This window comes from Chlorocebus sabaeus, chromosome 9 (assembly GCF_047675955.1).
Source record: "Chlorocebus sabaeus isolate Y175 chromosome 9, mChlSab1.0.hap1, whole genome shotgun sequence".
In the NCBI taxonomy this organism is placed as follows: domain Eukaryota; kingdom Metazoa; phylum Chordata; class Mammalia; order Primates; family Cercopithecidae; genus Chlorocebus; species Chlorocebus sabaeus.
This window is the reverse complement of record NC_132912.1, coordinates 86701653-86722783: the sequence shown is the minus strand read 5'-3', so window position 1 is coordinate 86722783 and position 21131 is coordinate 86701653. Positions and strand designations below refer to the sequence as shown.

At 35.1% G+C, this 21131-nt stretch overlaps 1 protein-coding gene across 5 annotated transcripts in view; it reads right to left on the bottom strand.

The window, feature by feature from the left end:
• The window catches only part of PCDH15 (protocadherin related 15), a 1804329-nt gene that overhangs the window by 81143 nt on the left and 1702055 nt on the right, over nucleotides 1-21131 (bottom strand). For all 5 annotated transcript variants that reach the window (XM_073019143.1, XM_038008761.2, XM_038008762.2 and 2 more), the window contains one exon: nucleotides 19029-19156. In XM_073019143.1, coding sequence (XP_072875244.1) covers nucleotides 19029-19156 — 128 coding nt within the window. The remainder of the gene's footprint in view (nucleotides 1-19028; nucleotides 19157-21131) is intronic.

Below are 21131 nucleotides of genomic sequence, written 5' to 3'. Positions count from 1 at the left end.
CAGCTGGTGAGCAGAATATATAGTCTCTGACTCCAAGCCCCATGCAGAGTTTGTGAAAAAACTGATTGTACTGAGAAAAGAATGTGGTGGGCTGAAGATTATTATCAGGTTCCTTGGTTCAGAAAGAGATAACACCTGTCCTGAACAGACAGCTTTCATTAAAAATTGCAATATAATATTTCTCATGTTTTTCCTTCTGTGTAGACACTGTTAAGTCCAGTAGGAATTACATTAAGACAAGCAGTTTTATCTCTACACCTCTTTTTCAGGACAAAGCAGAAGACAAACACTGGCAGGACACAGAGTTGCTTGTATCCTTATTAGTGATGCTACTTCATTAAATTTCATGTTGAAAGATAATCCAATGTTTTAATTGCATTTAATGCTAACCAGACCCTTATAAATGTAGGTGAGATACACATTCTCATTGTATTATTTTTCTTTTCTCATTAGTTACCCCTAATTTTCATGATGATTACTAACGTAATATACCATTAATACTCTCAAGAGGTGCCAGGAAAGATAATGTGTCATGCTGTGATTCATTAATGCCAGAGAAAGAACTGCTTTGTTGTTCAATATTGTATAGGTAATTCATTCTTTAATAATGAAAAATAAATGTTCTGCCATTCAGAAATTTCTATTAATACTTTTGGAAAATGGCAATTTTCACCATATCTATATACAATGGGGTATTTATGGGCTCTCTATAAATATCCTTAACTTGCTGGCCTTTCCTAGGCTGGGCTTACTTTTCATATGGATTGTGCTCCTTCCTTCTAAAGAAAACTTATTTAATAAATTTAATTGCCTTTTCCATTTTTTTCTACTTTAATTAAGAGAACTTTAAGATTTATTTGCACTTAGCAGATGTATATTAATTACTATAATATAATCTCACTCAATTTTATGATATGCTGTGGTATAACAAGGGCCAAAAAACCTTCAATATGCCTTTTTTTAAAAAAAAAAGAAATATTCTTTCAAAAACTGTTCTCTGGATATGTTGATACTGATACTGCTTGAAGACTGTTTGAAGTGTTTCCAGCTGTGCTATTATGGTTTGTTTCTCAGGACTTCATACCTGGACATATAGAGATTATTTGTTTTTTCTTAAGCTTACCATACTCCCACAAAGAAAAATATCAAGCTGTAACCATTGACAACAAGAAAATTCTACACAGAAATACTTTATAACATGGTGTTAAGATAACACTACTCATTTAAAACATATAAATATGCCTCAAACATTTTAATTGGGTCAGTATTCATATAAGAGAACCAACTATCTCATTTAAAATATACAAGGATTTAGAGAAGTTACTTTGAGTATTCCTCAGTGGAATAATATTCTCATGAAAAAAATACACTTAGTTGTATCTCAAAGAGAACTCATCTAGTCGTGACTTAATGGAGGAATCTATAGTTGTATTCAGCTTCTTATAATTATTCCTTATTCTACGATTAAGAAGACAAATTAGCATTCTATACTAATGCTGAAGGTGAATTCTGGAAAGAGAGGCCCAGTATTCAGTTTCAAGGGCAAAGAAATATCGCTGTGCATTCCATAAAACTGTGTTTTTAATAACATGTATGCACTGTGCATGCTGAGTTTCAAACATTTTGATTTTGAGATTACTATTATCTTATAGGTAAAAAGAACTCAGGTAACATAGGTAACAATGACTATTGAGAGATCTATTGAGAGAACGTCTATTTAGAGAATGTCTATTGAGAGATTTCAGAGAGAGCAACAAACAGTGCTCAGTGCTTTATGCGCATTTTCTCATTTATATTCATCTAAAATTCATTAGATAGTGTTGTCCTCACTCTGCAGACCTGCTGCTTACAGAAAGTAAGAGACCTATCCACTCCTGGTTACACAGCCCACTCATGGTTAAATAAAACCTCACATTTGTCTTTCTCTTTATGCTTTTGGAAAACAGACTTAAATATATCAAAACTTTATTTTTATATCCTTTATATATTATATTCATTAACCTTTTTTTTTCCACAGTCTTCGGATTTAGTATACCCATAACATTTGATTAAACTTTAATCAACATTGACTTAGATAAAATGTTCTTGTAGCAATTCCTATCATGTCTTCATGTTTTTGGAGCAGGAGCTGCTAGTCGTTTCCTGCCCACAGGTATGCCTCATTTCTTTTTCTTTTTTTTGGCACCTTTGGGCTCAGCCTCATCTTATACTCTCACCTTCGCTCTAAACTAGAATAGTTAGCCCAAAAAGAGCCGCTTCCTCAAAAGAGGCTGTTTCAGTATCAACTGGTCTTGCCCTATTCAAATGTTACTTAATTTCAAAGTGAATATTTTCAGAGCTCACTGCCAGGGCCTTCTGGGTCTGGAAGCCACACTGTTTATTTTTTCCTATGATATTTGCTCTCTGCTGAGTGTCTAAATCCCTCCAGCTGCCTTTTTTAAGAGGCAGACTGTTCCCTTTCACTTATTTTTATTGCCCAGTTTGGGCTCTTTATCAACGCCCTATTTATAAAACATCCACAAGGACTGTGTCTGTGCTTATGTTTTTGAAGGATTTATGAATCTGTTTTTGACATGTTGGCATGATTACATAATTTTTTTCAGGTCCAAATGATACTATAGTAGCTCATAATCCTGGATTCTGAAACCAAGAACCAAAGTAAACACATACTCTAGTTCATACTGATTTTCATTCTCCCTACCAACCTTTCAGATCCAACCTTATGTATTTGATTATTGGCACCTCTCAGCTACTACCACGTGTAATATAGTATTTCATCTTCCTAAAACATGCTTTCTTGCTATAAATGACAAGAACACTATGTGGTGTTATTTTACCAAACATTAAATATCGAGAATTCCTTAACTTTAAGAGAAGACTAATAGTTAGATGGAATAAACTTTGCTAACCAATGAGAAAAATACTAGCTTCTCCCCTTTTGTCGGAATTATTTTATCTTCCATGAAGAGTAACTTAAAATTAACAGAAAGCTGAATAATCTTTTTCCTTTTTTTTTTTTAATTTCAAGCTTGTTAAACATTTTTAGAAATGCAATGTACATTTTTAAAATTATATCTCTACAGCTTCACGTTTCTTCGTTGTTTCCTACAGTATATTACAGTACTCTCATGATAATTCAATTCTCTTCCCTGCCTTTTTTAAAACTCATGAAACAGGCCAGGTGCAGTGGCTCACGCCTGTAATCCCAGCACTTTGGGAGGCCAAGGCGGGCGGATCACGAGGTCAGGAGATCTAGACCATCCTGGCTAACGCTGTGAAACCCCGTCTCTACTGAAAAATACAAAAAATTAGCCGGGCGTGGTGGTGGGCGCCTGTAGTCCCAGCTACTCAGGAGGCAGAGGCAGGAGAATGGCATGAACCTGGGAGGTGGCGCTTGCAGTGAGTTGAGATGGCGCCACTGTACTCCATCCAGCCTGGGCGACAGAGCCACACTCATAGGTAATAAAAGAATATAGGATCTTCAAAAAAAGAAAACAGTCATTAAAAACTACAGAAATACTATAATAATTTGACATCTACACCTTAATTTGGCAGTGCCATACACCATGGGTTGTAAGAAATAAGACAATAGTTTAAAAAAATGCTATTATATTTTTCTCCAACCTGTAACCCAACACACTCCTGCAGTTTTTCTTCAGAGAAGAAGAGATTTTGCTGGTTTGTTCAAATACTGACCAAAAATATGTTCATCTCTGCTCAATATTGTATAGGGGACATTCTCCTTAATATATATCTGTAGACCAATTGGATACAAATAAACATTCCAACATATTACACACACACACACACACACACATATATATATATATTTCCATATGAGTTGTTTTAGGTTTCTCAATATTACTAATTTGTATTACAAATTACATAGGAGAAGAAATTCTAGGTAAGAGGATATATATAAGTTTAGACTTAATAGATAGATAATACCAAACTGTTTTCCAAAATGTTTTACTAATTTATATCCCCTTAGGAATATCTGAGAACTTCAGTCACTTCACAATTTGATTTTGTCTGATTTTTTTTTTTTTTTAGTCATTGTGATGAACATGTGGTGGTTTCTTGTGGTTCGCTTTCAATTCTCTAGTAGTTAAGTTAAATATACTTATAACCTGTGGAAATTGATAAGCTGATTCTAAATCTTATCTGGTAATGAGCACACAGAGAGAGCGAAGAGAAGCCAACAAACTTTGAAGACAAAAAACATAAGCAGGAGACTTACACTATCAGATATTATAAAACTATAGTAATTCAGATAGCAGAATGATACAAAGACAAACAGGTCAATGAAACAGAATAAAGTATTCAGAAATCAGCCTTTACATCCATGACCATTTGACTTAGAACAGAGAGAAAACGTCAGTACAGTGGAGACAAAAAATGGTCTCTTTAGAAAATGATACTGGTCAATTAAATATCCACAGGAGAAATTTTTTTAAAAACTTGATCTCCTACATCACTCCAAACACACAAAAAAAATCCATATGGACTGTAAGTCTAAACATAAAATACAAAACACAAATGTTGGAAATAAACAACAAAATCTTCATGTTTTTGTGTTACTCAAAGGGCTTTTAAACAAGACAAAATGTTGCTCGACATGAAAAAATAATAAATTAAATTGTATTAAAATGTTCTACTCATGAACAAGCAAAATAAATGGGGTGAAAATGCAAGCCATACCTTGGGAGATGATATATCCAATACATATATTGAATAAAGATCTGCAATCCAGAGTATATAAAGAATTCTAAAGACTTAATGAGAAAACAAAACAAACAACAGAATCTCCAGAGAAAAATGTTAGAAAGAGGTCAAAATAGTCGCCACATAAAGAGGATACAAATATTGGCAAAAAATATATGAAGAGACATTTGACTATCTTAACTACTACGGAATTGTAAATGAACCACAAGAAACCACCACATGTTCATCACAATGACTAAAAAAAAAACATAAGACAAAATCAAATTGTGAAGCAACTGAAGTTCTCAGATATTACTGAGGGGAAATAAATTAGTAAAATATTTTGGAAAACAGTTTGACATTATGTTAAGTCTGAACTTACGAATATCCCCTTACCTAGAATTTCTACTCCTCAGTATATTTGTAATATTAAGAAACCTCAAACAACTTACATGGACAGTATATAGGATATATTAACTGTAGTATACTTGCACAATGAAATTCTCTAGAGCAATGAAAATGAATCAATTATCACCACCGGCAATAATAACATAGATGAATCTCACGAATATAGTGTGAGAAAATGAATCCAAACAAAAAATACAGTTTTCCTAAGTCTATAAAAATTTCATAAACAAGAAAAACATATTTATGGTTGGAAGTCAGACTAGTTATTCTTATGGGGATGTGGAGCAGGAACTGGTAATGTTCTATTTCTTGACTTGGGCACTGGTTACACTACCGTGTTCACTTTGTAAATATTTATCTAGCTGCACATTTAGAATTTGTGTGATTTTGCATATGCAGATTGCATTATGTATGCAGTTTGTAATAACAAAATATACATCAAAAATATTCTTTTAGGCTGGGCGCAGCGGCTCATGCCTGTAATCCCAGCACTTTGGAAGGCCGAGGCAGGCAGATCACAAGGTGAGATTGAGACCATCCTGGCTAACATGGTGAAACACCATCTCTACTAAAAATACAAAAAATTAGCCAGGCATGGTGGCACATGGCTGTAGTCTCAGCTGCTTGGGAGGCTGAAGCAGGAGAATTGCTTGAACCCAGAGGCGGAGGTTGAAGTGAGGTGAGATCGCACTACTGCATGTCCAGCTTGGGTGACAGAGTGAGACACTGTCCCAAAAAAGAGAACAAAAAAATTATTTTGATATCAGCATTCAACATATCTTAGGATCTATTGGCTTCAGGTGGTGATAGTCTTTCAAATTACTATGAGCCTCAGTGACTTTTGTCCTTTATTCTAAGAGACCATAAATGTCTAGGGGGAAAAATCCTGGAAACAAGTGAAATGAAACATTATTAAAGAGAGAATTATGTTTATAAAAACTAGTGTGTTACCAAATAAAGTTTCTAGATCAACTTGATGGGGATACCTAGTTTAGATATTATTTTTGTTCACTAGAATGCATTTTTGTGAATCCAGGCATTTCATTGCCTGTTTTTGAAGAAAAAAGAAAAAGAAAAAAATGTTACAGTCTCTGCAATTTTCAGATTTTCAGTGACTTACAACTAACCAGTGCAAATTGTATTCTCTTTATGCATAAAATCTCTCTCCAGGCCTGCTGGTTTCTCTGAAGGTAAATTAATTAAAACTACTAGGAAGAATCATTTATTTCTTATGGCTTATTTGGAACTAAACTTTCTTCATAACGCATTTTAAGGAACTCTTGTATTTTACCGTTATTACTGGAAATATTAACAGACAATTCAAAACTAAGATACATTTATAGAAGTATGAATAAACAATTTTTAAAAACTCATTTTCCTCATTTTTTTTCTTATATTTATGTTATAGATCTCCCATGTCAGGTCTGTATAGCACAAAGTTAAATGGAGGTTCAAGAAATTACAGGACATCTTCAGACAAAAGTAGTTTTTATTTGCCCAATTTATCTTCTGGATTGTGCCTTGCAATGCAGCTTTCACTTTCAGAAAAATTCTGATATTTTCAAAGGGAGAACCGAATGTCAATATTCCTGACAGGTCTCTACAGATGATGGAGGATATGGCTTTTGAAACATAATATAGGGGAGTACACACAATCATCACTACTCTAAAACTTATAAAACCTCCTAAAAGCAAATGCAAGCTAACTTCCAAAAATAGTATTCCATACCCATGCCCTGAATTGTTACACATTTAATCATCTGAGAGATATGCGGGCATTGAATAAAATTCTAATACTGCTAGAGTGCACTCAAACTTTAAAATATATGAGCCACCAACGAGCTTAGGAAAGGCAAAATGATTTGGCTGTTTACCAAATAAACTACTTTGTTTTCATGTATCATGTCCAATGGCTCTTCAAATTCATAAAAAAGTACTAAATTCTCTACTTTAAAAAAGTCTCCAGGCTGGTCGTGGTGGCTCCTGCCTGTAATCCCAGCACTTTGGGAGGCCGAGGCGGGCAGATTGCCTGAGGTCAGGTGTTCGAGACCAGTCCGGCTAACATGGTGAAACCCTATTTCTAATAAAAATACAAGAAAAAACAAAAAAAATTAGTTGGGAGTGGTGGCTTGAGTCTGTAATCTCAGCTACTTGGGATGCTGAGGCAGCCACTGCCCTCCAGCCTGAGTGACAGAGCAACACTCCATAAAAACAAAACAAAAAGAAACAAACAAAAAGAAAACCAAAACAAACAAACAAACAAACAAAAAAACAGTTTCCAGTTATCAGAATTGCTTTTCATCTGTGTGCGTGTGTGTGTGTGTGTGTGTGTGTGTGTGTGCGCGTGTTTTGAGACAGAGTCTCACTTTGTTGCTCAGGCTGGAGCGCAGTGGCGGTATCTTGGCTCACTACAACTCAGCCACCCAGGTTCAAGCAATTCTCCTGCCTCAGCCTCCCGAGTAGCTGGGATTACAGGTGCCTGCCACTGCACCTGGTTAATTTTTTGTAGTTTTTAGCAGAGACTGGGTTTCACTATCTTGGCCAGACTGGTCTTGAATAACTCCTGAACTCGTGATCTACCCGCCTAGGCCTCCCAAAGTGCTGGGATTACAGGTGCCTGCCACTGCACCTGGTTAATTTTTTGTGGTTTTTAGCAGAGACTGGGTTTCAACATCTTGGCCAGGCTGGTCTTGAATAACTCCTGACCTCGTGATCTACCCTCCTAGGCCTCCCAAAGTGCTGGGATTACAGGCGTGAGCCATCGAGCCTGGCCTCATCTATTTTGAAATATCCAAACTTTCCTCATTCTTCAGACAATTATAGCCTGGGAAAAGTAGTCTTATTTCTATTATAAGTAATAAAAATTAAATAAATTTTTAATTAAATTACATTCAAATTAATAGGCATAAATTGCTTGCTAGGAGAATGATATTTTTGATGTCCCTTCTACAATAAAAAAAACTTATTTGTGTGGAGAGGGTGAAGAAAGAGAAACAGTAAAACATATGCAGAATTATTTCATTGTATACTCAACTTATGTCTACAAAAATAGACTTCATCTTGTCCACTTATATTAAAAAGTCATAACAAGAATGTTTTACTTGTTCAGACTAATAAGGAGAAATGCTATGTATCAGCAACTGGTAATGTTTTTCATGATTCTCAGCTTGTACAGAGGAAAATGCAGGATTAGACTATTTGAAACAGAATATAAAGTTTCAATTACATAGGAAGAATAAGGGATATATTATACAATATGGTGACTGTATATTATTTAAAAATAAAATACAGAATACAGTGTAGAAACAGAATAGATTTTTCATAATCATCTGTGTGCATCTGCTACACAGAATTTCAAAATAAATGTGAAGGATTTTCTAAAAATATATAAGATATAATCTAAAAATAATTGAAAGAAAATATGACAGAGAGTAAACGTAAAAGACATAAAGGAAATCAGAGACAGTCAGTATACTACAATTTGTATTGCATTCATATTCTGAAATTGGTAAAGATGGATCAAATATTTGACTTTGAGGCTCAGTGGGAAAAAAAAAGGAAAATATTAAGTACAATATAGCCTGTGATCATGTAACAAAAATAGTCCGGTTGTTCAGAAAAAAATAAACTTCACATCTGATGTCACCAGTGAGGCTAAATAAATGTAAAACTATGACATATGCATAACATTCATAAAGCTATCATCAAGTCTGAATTTCTAATTTGGTAAGAAGTGAAATCCATAGGGAAGTCCAGGGTGATGTTATTCTATCTTATAATCAACCCAAAAGAGTTTAATGTTAAATATACTTTATGAATTTGAAATGATCATTCATGCAACGTGTTTGTTAAGCAGGTTAAAAGACATGAGTATATGTAAAAATAAATAAATAAAATTTTAAGAAGTCATTATATGAAAAAGGTACTTGCACACACGTTTATAGCAGCACAATTCAATGCAAAAAATCTGGAACCAGCCTAAATACCCATCAACCAATGAGTGGATAAAGAAAATGTAGTATATATACAGCACTGAATATTAATCAGCCATAAAAACAATAGAAATAATGGCATTTACAGCAACCTGGATGGAGTTGGAAGCCATTATTCTAAGTGAAATAACTCAGGAATGGAAAACCAAATACTGCATGTTCTTATTGGTAAGTAGGAGCTAAGCTATGAGGATGCAAAGGCATAAGAATAATATAATGAACTTTGGGGACTCGGGGGACAGAGTGGGAGGAGGGTAAGGGATAAAAGACTACACATTGGGTACAGTGTGTGTTGCTCAGATGACAGGTGCACCAAAATCTCAGAAATCTTCATTAAAGAACTCATCCATGTAACCAAAAACCATTTGTTCTCCCCAAAATACTTTTTTGCTAAACTTTTTTTTTAAAACCCAGGAGTACAAGTGCAGGTTTGCTACACGGGTAAACTTGTGTCGTGGGGGTTTGTTGTACCCAAAAACTACTGAAATAAAATAAAGTTAAACTAAATTAAAATCAATAAATACAATTTTAAACAAACACCAATTTGAAATGTTAAGCACAATATGTAATGTCTTTAAGTTGGTGGGAAAGCATACTGTCTGCTTAGATGAATTTTAAATTCCAGCAGGAGAATCATGCATGCAGATAAATGATAACAAACAGTCTAATGGTTTAAGTGCTAAACTAGACATATGGTGATTCAGTTACAGGGTCATAGTCAAGAAGCCAATGCACCCTCAGGCACCTACAGATGTTTGCTTAGTTCAAAGTACAAACCATACAAGGTCAAATACTGTGCCAAAACATGAAGGAAACCAGATGAGATCAGGCGCATTCAGGGTGGTATGGGCGTAGATGGAAGGAAACCAGTGAAAACACCTGTCCCTTGAAACCATGAGAGAGGTTCCTCATACTTGGCAATGGGGAACCAAAATTAGTGTTTTATGGGACCTTTACTTAGGGCTGGTTCTTGTTAACATCTGTTCTGTGTGTAACCAGGAAGAAAATTGTCACAAAATAACTCACTAGCTTTTAAGTAATATAAACCACAAATAGTGTAAAACATAAATGGTGATTTGGATTTCAGAACTAAGTAATCTATGCTATTTGACCTCTAAAATGTGATTCTCAAGTATAACAGTTGTCACAGGATACTTGACATTGTAACAGTAAATAACATATAAATAAGCAAACCATCAGCTTAAAGATTTTAAAAGAGAACCTGCTTCTAAAGCAGTATTTATGTAAGAAGACAACTGTGGCTCAGAATGATGGAGCATAAAGTCTCACAGAGAGATAAGAGCAGACCCAGAACTGAATCGGAGTGATTAGAGTATCAGTCCAGTGCTCTTCCACTGGAAACATGGTTGAGCTTGGTCTCGGAAGAAGAATGCCAGGCTGTGAATTGTAGCCTCACTCCCAACTAGCTGCACATGTTGGGAAGGTTACTTATTGCTCCTGTGATGCGATGTTCTCTGTAAATTAAAGAGATGCTACTTGGGGGAAATACATTAAAAATTCAGAAATGTGCTGGAGATGTTTTGCCTAAGACCCAGGTGAGCAAGTATAGGGCTAGAGACCAGGAGCCCCCAGGAGTCCTAACCTCTGTCTAGAAACATTACGTATTACCCTACATTGTTAACCTTGTGCATTTCTATACCTTTGCTACTAAGGAAATTTGCATCCTCTGACCATGACTGTGGCTTTTTTCTATTCACAGCATCACTCTGCTGAAACCTCTCATTACCATTTGTGCTTATTTTGAAAATGTAATAAACTATCAGCCAGTAAGTGATAAGTCTTTTTTCTTCCTGCTTTTTCACAATATTATTTTCTTTTAGTCCATACATTTCTTAAATCCGGTATCTTTAATAATTCAAAAATACAATGTTCAAAATCTTTTTAACTTTCAGTAGAGACACTGTTTTTCCACATTTGCAACTTGTAAAGAATGAGATTAATTCTTACTGCATTAACTTCTGGAAAATATCTTCATAGTTCAGAATTTGTTTAAATTAATCTTGATCACATTTAACATCTTCTTGTATTTGCAATAAATGCTATTGTTGCAGTTAAGACAACATGAAATCAACTGAGAAAATTAGTTAACAATTTGAAAAGTGTTTTTAAAATCAAATCTTACTTGTTACCTTAACAGGAGGTACCACAATTTACACAGGTCATCTCCAGTTGAAAATAAATTCGTTGCCTTTTTACTTGTCTCCTAATTTTTCACAGAAAGTTAGTATGCTCTCTTATTTTATAGCAGGATTCTACTCCTCATTTCTCTCGGGAAGCAATGTAAGAGGTTACAAGAAAAGTTCTTGAACTAAGGTAGACCTAACTTTAAATTCCAACTTCACTGGGTATTTGGCTGAGTAATACTGGGAAAGTTATCCAGCCTTACTCAGCTTCAATTTTCCCAAAAGTGCAATAAGAAATAACTGCATCAGCCGGGCACGGTGGCTAAAGCCTGTAATCCCAGCACTTTGGGAGGCCAAGACGGGCAGATCACGAGGTCAGGAGATCGAGACCATCCTGGCTAACACGGTGAAACCCCGTCTCTACTAAAAAATACAAAAAAAATTAGCTGGGCGAGGTGGTGGGCACCTGTGGTCCCAGCTACTCGGGAGGTTGAGGAGGGAGAATGGTGTGAACCCGGGAGGCAGAGCTTGCTGTGAGCTGAGATCCGGCCACTGCACTCCAACCTGGGCGACACAGCAAGACTCCGCTTCAAAAAAAAAAAAAAAAAAAAAAAAAAGAAGTAACTGCATCTACTGCATAAATCAATGTTTTAATTTACTTGTTTTAATTGATATTATTGTATTTATTCTTCATTTTATTTATTTATTTAAATAGTGTAGGCTAAAATAAGTAAATGGCGTTCCACAGTTCTCAGAAAAATAATGATGACAACTAAATCAGTTATTATTATGAATTAGGGAATATTTATCCATTAACATTTCTTCAAAGCCCAGGAGAAATAAAAAGTTAATGTTCAAAGGCCTAGCTAAAACTTTCCTACTTCACACAAAAAATTACAAATATTACAAGTATTCATCATTTTTTCTATTTTTCTGTTGACTACATAGTTGCTTTTTTACAGTTCTTTCTATGTTCTGGATACCGCTACTTTGAGATATATATTTTTAATAGATGTTGCAAGTATTTGCTTTTAACATATTGCTTCACTCAGTCATTTAGAACACCCTTGTTGCAGCAGTTTGCTATTCTGACGTAACCATATTCATCAGTCATTTTTCATTAGTGTAGGACAGGGGTCCCCAACCCTCAGGCCATGGACAACTACCGGTCCATGACCTGTTAAGGACCGGGCCACGCAGAAGGAAGTGAGTGGTGGGTGACTGAGTGAAGCTTCATCTGTAATAATAGCTACTCTTCATGGCTCACATAACCTCCTGAGCTCTATCTCCTTTCAGACCAGTGGCAGCATTCGTTTCTTATAGGAGCACAAATCCTATCATGAGCTGCGCATGCGAGGGTTCCAGGTTGCACACTCCTTATGAAACCTAATGCCTGATGATCTGTCGTTGTCTCTCATCACACCCAGATGGGACCATCTGGTTTCAGAAAAACAAGATTAGGCTTCCACTGATTCTACATTATGGTGCGTTTTATCATTATTTCATCTTATATTACAATGTAACAATAATATAAATAAAGTGCACACTAAACGTGATGCACTTCAATCATCCTCAAACCATCCCCTCCCCACTCCTGTCTGTGAAAAAATTGTCTTCCACAAAACCGGTCCCTGATGCCAAAAACGTTGTGGACCGCTGGTGCAGGACATTTCAGTTAATGATGTTCAACTACTGGCCTGCCCTAGAGAAGGAGGACTCAGAATTGTGGGGAGGCTTTTTCAACTTACAAGGTAATGCAGATTCTGATATGGCCTGCTGGCAGGCTGAGAGGATTAGCATGTTTCCACAATGCGCATCACTGCCATACTGTCGCAACTGGTGTCTTATGAAACAAAATGCTTAAAAACACAGTACATAGTCAAGAAAAATAAATTGACTAATATAAATCCTTACTTCTGAATTTGGACATAAGCTTCACATTCATAAGAGCTTCAAAAGAATGAACAATTAAAAATAGCTTGAAAAATAAGTTTTCACATTCTTTCAATAAAAGTGATGCCTTCTCTCCTCTTGGAAATTTTTCTTTATTGTGGTAAAATGCACATAACAGGAAACTTAGTATTCCAACCACTTTTCAGTGTACAGTTTAGTGACATTAAATGTATTCACATTGTTCTGCAAATATCACTGCCATTCATGCTCAAAACGTCGTCTTCTTCCCAAACGGCAAGAGAGTAGCCATTAAACAATAGCTTCCCATTTACCTCCCCCCACTCCACCCCTAACCCCTGGCAGCCAACATTCTGCTTTCTGTCTTTATGAATTTGCCTACTCTAGGAACCTCATGTAAGAGGAGTCATACAATATTTGTCCATGTCTAGGTTATTTCACAGAGCATTATGTCCTCATTAATCCATAATGTAACATGTGTTAGAATTTATTTCCCTTTAGGACTAAATAATATTCCATTGTATGTGTATATCACTTTTGTTTATGCATTCATCTATAGATGAACATATGGGTTCTTTTTTTTTTTTTTTTTTTGAGACGGAGTCTCACTCTGTCGCCCAGACTGGAGTGCAGTGGCGCGATCCTAGCTCACTGCAAGTTCTGACTCCCAGGTTCACACCATTCTCCTGCCTCAGCCTCCCAAGTAGCTGGGACTACAAGTGCCTGCCACCACACAAGGCTATTTTTTTTTTTTTTTGTATTTTTAGTAGAGACGGGGTTTCACCATGTTAGCCAGGATGGTCTTGATCTCCTGACCTCGTGATCCGCCCGCCTCGGCCTCCCAAAGTGCTGGGATTACAGGTGTGAGCCACAGCGCCCGGCCCCATATGGGTTGTTCTACTTTTTAGTTGTTGTAAATAGCACTTCTATGAACATCAGTGTACAAATACTTTATCAAGTCGTTACTTTCAATTATTTTAAGTATATACTAAAAGTGACATTTTAACTGATGTTAACTACTTGGATTAAAGACTAAAGAAAAAAAAATTACCATTGGATTTTCTTTTTGCACTCCTCATAATTAAAATGACTGATTACTTGTCCCTAACAAAAGTCAACTTGGAAAAACCAGTTGTGACATAGATACCCAGCATGAAACCATAGTAAATATAGATTTTCTCAGATAACTTTTTTTGTTCTGTGCACTTTTGATACGATTCATGTGCTTAAATGTGACATGAGCATTCAAATTATTGAGCCAAAAATCCAATATCTACATGTCTTTATATGTCTTTGTCCTAGAAAATCCTCAGGAGACCTCCCTTAACAATAACTGCTCAAAAATGACTCACATATCGACGTGCAAACCAATCATTTGCAAAGATAACAGGACAGGAATGACTGACTCTGACCAGTCATTTTTCACTACCTTGGAATAGGCTTCACTTCCCCTGAAGCACATGATCCCCAAAAATAATGCCTAAATAAAACTGAACTTCTGTTAAAGCATGAGGAAGGAGAAATGGCCAACTAATGGTGTCTACTATACTCAGATAAAGTGAGTACATAAAATCCAAGGAGACTTCACTTAAATTAACTCAGTGGTACAAACAGAATAATTTAAAACTTACCTTCACCTAAATTTCAGATAATTATATTATTTTCCATTCAGTATAGTGTAAATGTGAACTGAAACTATATTAGGTATTTTGTCCATCTAGATTTAATTATAACATATGTTTTTATTTATTTACTTTTTTGGGGGAAGGGGTCTAGTTTACTAGAATGTGGCTTCTGTAAGGGAAGAGAGAGTCTATTTTGTCTGCTTCCATATTTTCAGTACAGGGTAGAAACATAGTATATATTTTCTTTAAAAAATGAACTAAGAACAAGTTTTTAAGTATATTAGGTATACCACTTCAGAGCAGATGTACAACTGTTTTTACTATATTATTACTTATACTGGATATTTCATTTCTACAATGGTTTTATTGTGTCACTTTAACTGTAGCATATTTTAAAAATAATGCCCCAAATTCACTACTCATCTTATAAGCTAGTATAGCCTTATTCATTGCTATTTCAAAGTCTTCTCTTACTTTGTCAATCCTATTCTATGTAACAATTCTTCTTTCCCTTCTTACACAAAGTACATATTTACATTTAACTTTTATCATTCTGTATTATGTCATGGACCAAAAAAACAAAACAAAACAAAACAAAAAAACAAACTTGCCAGCATGGTAGATGATCTACCATTACCTAATATTGTATAGCAATTGGTAGAAACACCTCTTTCACAATCATGGGCTACTTCCCATTTTAAAAATCATCTTTCCTTCCTTCAAACACCACAGATGAGCTGGCTCTGATTCAGTGCTGTTTCCATTAATATTTTTGTTGCTCTAAGTATAAAATGAGAAGAACTGCTTAACTCATGCTCTGATTAAATTCTGGAAAGGAGAAGATTCCAGACTTCAAGGTTAAAGGCAGCAAATGAAATTGTTAAACACTAAGGATTTATTAATCCCGTCCCCTCCTAAATCTCTTGCCTCCTATCACTCAAATATGCTCTGCACTTTGCTTCTTCTGGGTTTTGGCTTACTTAGTTTGTTTCGTCTACTTAGACTATCTTCCTCAAATAGGTTTCACTTTGGGAAAAAAAAAAAAAAATCTAACCACCCTTCAGTGCCAGTCTTAAATTCTTCCTCCAGGAAAACTTTATGTTCATTCACCAACTGAAATGTTTTCTTCCTTTGAATCCGCATGACAATTTGTGCTCTCCTACTTGACTTTGTTATTATAGCATACGCTTGCATCAACACATTACTAAACTTTTCTTCTCTCCCTCTGTCTCTGTCTCTCCCCCTCTCTTTCTGCCTCTCTCTCTCCCTTCTTTCTCTGACTCTTGTATAAAGTACCTAGTGTATTATATTGCATGAAGTTGGTTTCCTAGAAAGGACCCCTTTCCCTAGTCTGAATAACCCTCTGATTGTTTGAAGGGGGAGGGTTCCTTAGAGTTCTCAGTAGTCTGGAGACACAATCACTCCCATCACTGTATACCTCATCACAAGAAGTCCAGGGCATATCTCCCCACCCAGATGCTTCTTTCAATGCAGTGTCTTTACACACCTTATTAAGACTCAGTATCTCACTGGACTTTTACCCTACTACCAAACTTTCCTCATAATTCCTTGGAAATCACAGTCCATCATCAACAAAATCCCCTAAATATTCAACTTTCCCTCTTAGTGTTACCTATACTTTTTGATTCCTTCTTTCTCCCTATACCCCTCCTTGACAAAAGACGCTGCTTGCTATAGATCCCCCAGTAGTGATTCCCATAATTTACATAGCACGGAGCCTAGGAGTACAGAGCAAGCATCCTTCTAACCCCTTTGACACTCAGTCCCAATTCCTCTGAAGTGAATGACATCAGATAATGACACCCATTAAATTTCCTTGTTATAGTCATCACATACCTTTTGAGTAATCTCCTTTATTAGTGGACTAGTTTAACATTTGGCTTATCTTTTTTTCCTACATCACACTATAGGATTAGTAGCATAAGTGCTGATGTAAAAATCCACAATGACATGCTAATCACAGTAGCATTTGACAGTCAGTAATTCTCTTTTATCAATCTTGTTCTTTCCGTGGTTCAGGGGTCTTGCATTTTCCCCGTATTCCTGCCACCTCATGGCAGCAACATCTCAGTATCTCCACACCCTTCTTCTCCTGATCTGTAAGTGCTGAAGCTCCCAAAACTTAGTCTTTGTATTTTTTTGTCAAACCCATTTTCTGGGTGATTTCATCTTGACCCCTTTTTTCGCTCTCAAGTCTAGGTCAGCATTTGCAACTACCTTGCCAAGAATTAGGTTTTTGTATTGAAAAAGTCTCATGAACCTTGATTACTACCATCACAATAGGCAGTAGAGGAGATACGGGGATCTGTTCAGGACAAAAATCACCAAGTCATTCTTGATTTTTCCTAATGTCCCCTGTATAATTTATCAGCAAATCCTATATGTTCTATATTTTAACCCCCTTCTCAAGGTCTCCATAGCCTAACAACATCATTCAACCTACTGTCACATTTTGCCTGGACTTGTCATGCATTTAAGTCTACTTGTCCAAAACACTGTGTTACCCATTCCTGACATCCTCCCTGCACAGCATCTACAATAATCTTTTTATATTGGATTATGTCGTAACTGTTTAAATCATTCAAAAGCTTTCTTTCCAACACACCTAGAACAAATCCCATATTCTAGCCCCAGGTACATTTCTGATCTCATTTCCTATCAGACTTTTTCATTCACACTAGCCTCCAGCTCCCTGTCTACCTTTAGGGCTTTACAAAGAAATCCCAGAATCCTGCTCACTTAAGAATCCACAAGTCTTGATCTTTTCCTTTATTCAGGTCACTGTTTCAATTTTATCCCAAAAGAACTATCTTGACTTTATTATCTAAAATAGCACCACTCTCATTCTTCCCTTGTCAACCTTTTTTTTCCCCTTAGAATTTATCACTACATAACTTACTGATCTATTCATTTCTTCAACTAGTTTGCCTGCATTACTCAGGTGGAAACTTTGATTGTTTGTTAGTTAGCTTTTTCAATTGCTCTATATCCAACTTCTAGAACAGTGTTTAGCACATTATAGGTACTCAAACATATTCGACTAAATGATAGAACTAAATCAATTAAGAGTTAATGAGACTAAAATACAAAATGAGATAAAAATCAGCTACAAAGGATGCTTACTTGTGGATAACAACATAAATTAAATATAATGAGTGACAGATTTGTGGAATACTTTTAGTTAAACTGCTGATTCAGATCAGGGGTCTGTACTTGGCATAGTGGAAGAGCTATTTTGTAAGCCCAACACAATTAGGTTGAATTTTTTCTTACTGAGAGTGTTTGATAGGTGATAAAACTACACGTAAGAAGAGCTCTAATCATGATGCTCCTGGTAATAGGAAAATAAAGGCAATTACTCATGTGCAAAACTAGAGGCAATCAAAAGCTAGATTTGCCAAGGATGTTTAGGTTTTATGTGCAATTTACAGCTATTTACAAGTTAACCATTGAAATGCTGTCCCAAATTAACTCTGCAATTGAGAATCCAAAATGTTTAGCATCTAAACTTTTTCCTCAGTAAAATGCAATCTTTAAAATTTTTTCTTAATAATAAAACATCAGTAATGCACAGTTGATTAGAAATAGTCATAAACATTTGATTATAAACAATTATAGTCATTAGTAATAAACATTTGATGATAAATAAAGAAAAAAATGGAAAATTTACAACTTTGGTCTTAGATACTGCATTTTTGAAATTCCAAGCAAGCCAACATTTTCTGAGACATCAAGATCTTTGTAACTTTTAATAAAGTACTAAAATTTGTTAGCGTTATTTTTTTACTTTCACTCAATCAGCATTTAAAATTCAAACATTTCAGAAAAAAAATCATTAATTTATTACACTATTTCTTCTACTAGAAGTGGTAATTTAATATTTGTCATTAGAGATTCCATTTTGAGAATCTTTTGAGTTATCCTACTGGAGGAATACAAACCACTAAGAAAATATCTACATTTCAACATCTTATTCAATGTAAAACATCATAAATATTTTGTTACCGTTTTCATAGTAAAATAAAACTCAAAAAGTTGCTAAGTGCTTACCTGATATAATCTGTATTGAGTTTAGATAACTAAACTAATATAGCTCTAAGTTTCAGGCTTTTGTTTATACAGCATAAGTATGCAGTTAATGCAAGCTATAGGGTTACAGCTTATCTGCAAAACCCAAGCTTTCCTTTTATTTTAGTTCTGTATATTAACATAATTTCTCATACCTTCACTCTGAGTACAGAAGTAAACATTCTTGCATCTTCAGATACACCTCCGATGTAGAATTTTTTCTGAAACACTGGGGGATGATTATTTTCATCCTGAATCTCAATGTATACTTTAGCTGTATTGCCTGGAGGACAAGAAATGATACATTTTTTATTGGTGGTTATTCATGGGGGAAAAAAAGCACCGAAGTAAATACTTGCTGCACTTTTTCTGGGGAACACTGAAAATAAATCAAAAGCCATTTCTAGATGGTATGCCTAGTACCCCCAAATTCAGGGGGACCCTGATAATGATGCTTCTGGCATAAAAATGTTAAGTTGCTGTTATTTCTTTTAATTACAATGTCCTGGTAATTCATTTTACTTGATTTAATTTGGCGCTAAAGCATTTCACCCTGCCAATTTTAATGAAACAATTCAACTGTTTTGTTCACAAACACTTCGCACACAATACCAGTTATACCAATGGGACACAAATATGTAAACCCTTTGTGAAACAATAGAAACTGCCATAAACTATTTTATGAATATATATTTATTTATTCTTAAGTATAAAATCAGAAATGGCATTTCTTTAGCTTAAAATTGTACTATAACATTTTTATTTTAAGACTAAAAGTAACAGTATTTGGGTGAGGTGTTTATTTCCAAATGGAAAACAAGTTTTATCATGCCTTGGAAACTGTCAATGTTAGAGGCTAACATTCACTGAAAACAGTGTAGCTGAAGATAACATTATGACTCATAAATGCTTCATTTTGCCATTTAAATAACAGTAAATGTACCATAAATGATACATGTCATCATCAAATGTTAGAACCTCCCTCAAATCATTACACCTTTAATGAGAAATGTGGTACTTGTCACTAGTCCAAAAATGACCTTTTAAATAACAATTTAGTGTAATAAAAATAATTTATAAACCAAATAAAATGGGAAATAAGTGGCTATTCATTTCGTAAAAAAAAAAAAATAAAGTCAAATAAGTATTGCTAATGTATTACCTAAGTCAACTTTTCTGATGCATTTCAGTTATGAACAAATATATGGCAATTAATATACATACTATTTATCAAGGATGTCCTTATTTTGATGTTTTACCTTGTTTAATGTCTCCTGTACAATTTTAACTAATTAACCCCAGTGTACTTGCAGGATACATCATGGGTATACATTTGTATTGGTTGAATAAACTAATGAATGAATAGCTTGTATTAGTAAGAACTCAGAAATAGTCTGTTTTTTGGTTTGTTTGTTTGCTTTTTTGGTTGCCCTGGGAAAGGTCAGAGAGAACAGGGAGTTAACCCTATGATTTTGCTCCTATCCTGCTGATACTCATTCAGTTTTTCTCTATTTGTCATCTGTGACCTGGAAGAGGTAGAATCAAGAGGAAAACCATGCTAGCTCAACAGCGAAGAGAACCCAGCAGGGAAGTAGGGCTAATATCAGATTATGCTTCTCTATTCTGCAGTGCCAGGGCTCTGACTTGTACCCTAGTCAGTCAATCAGAATTCATCCAAAATGAAATCATATTTAGTTTAGTAGCAGACCAATTTTATCTCTAGAATAAAAAATGCTAACAGTTCTAAATTTAAAAATAAAAGACGAATTTCAGAATATATCACCTTTCCAATCACTTATTTCCTCTTTCATTCAGAAACATATACAATTCACATGTGCTATTTCTTTTCAGAACTCTTAGAATGACAGAAGTCTCAGAAAAATACTGATGATGTATATTTTCTTCTTTAAATGGGATGAGTCATTTAAAATGTTATACAATTTTCAAAGAACAAGAACTTTGTCATGATCTCTTCCCTTACCTCCCAGCCCTAACTTCATATCTGGATGGTAACCAAATCCTACATGTCAGCCTTATAAGCAGGTAAATTAATGCATAATAAATATATCTTGTGTCATTTTTCTCTCAGCTCCACAGCTGCCCACATACTTAAGTCTGTTGTTGTCTCACCTGAGTGATTAAACATCATCTGCTCCCCTGTCGTGTCTTTCTAATGTGTCCTGCATTCTGATATAACAAAGACATTACAAAATATACAAATGGGATACATTAAATCAAATGTTAACCCAACAACCACC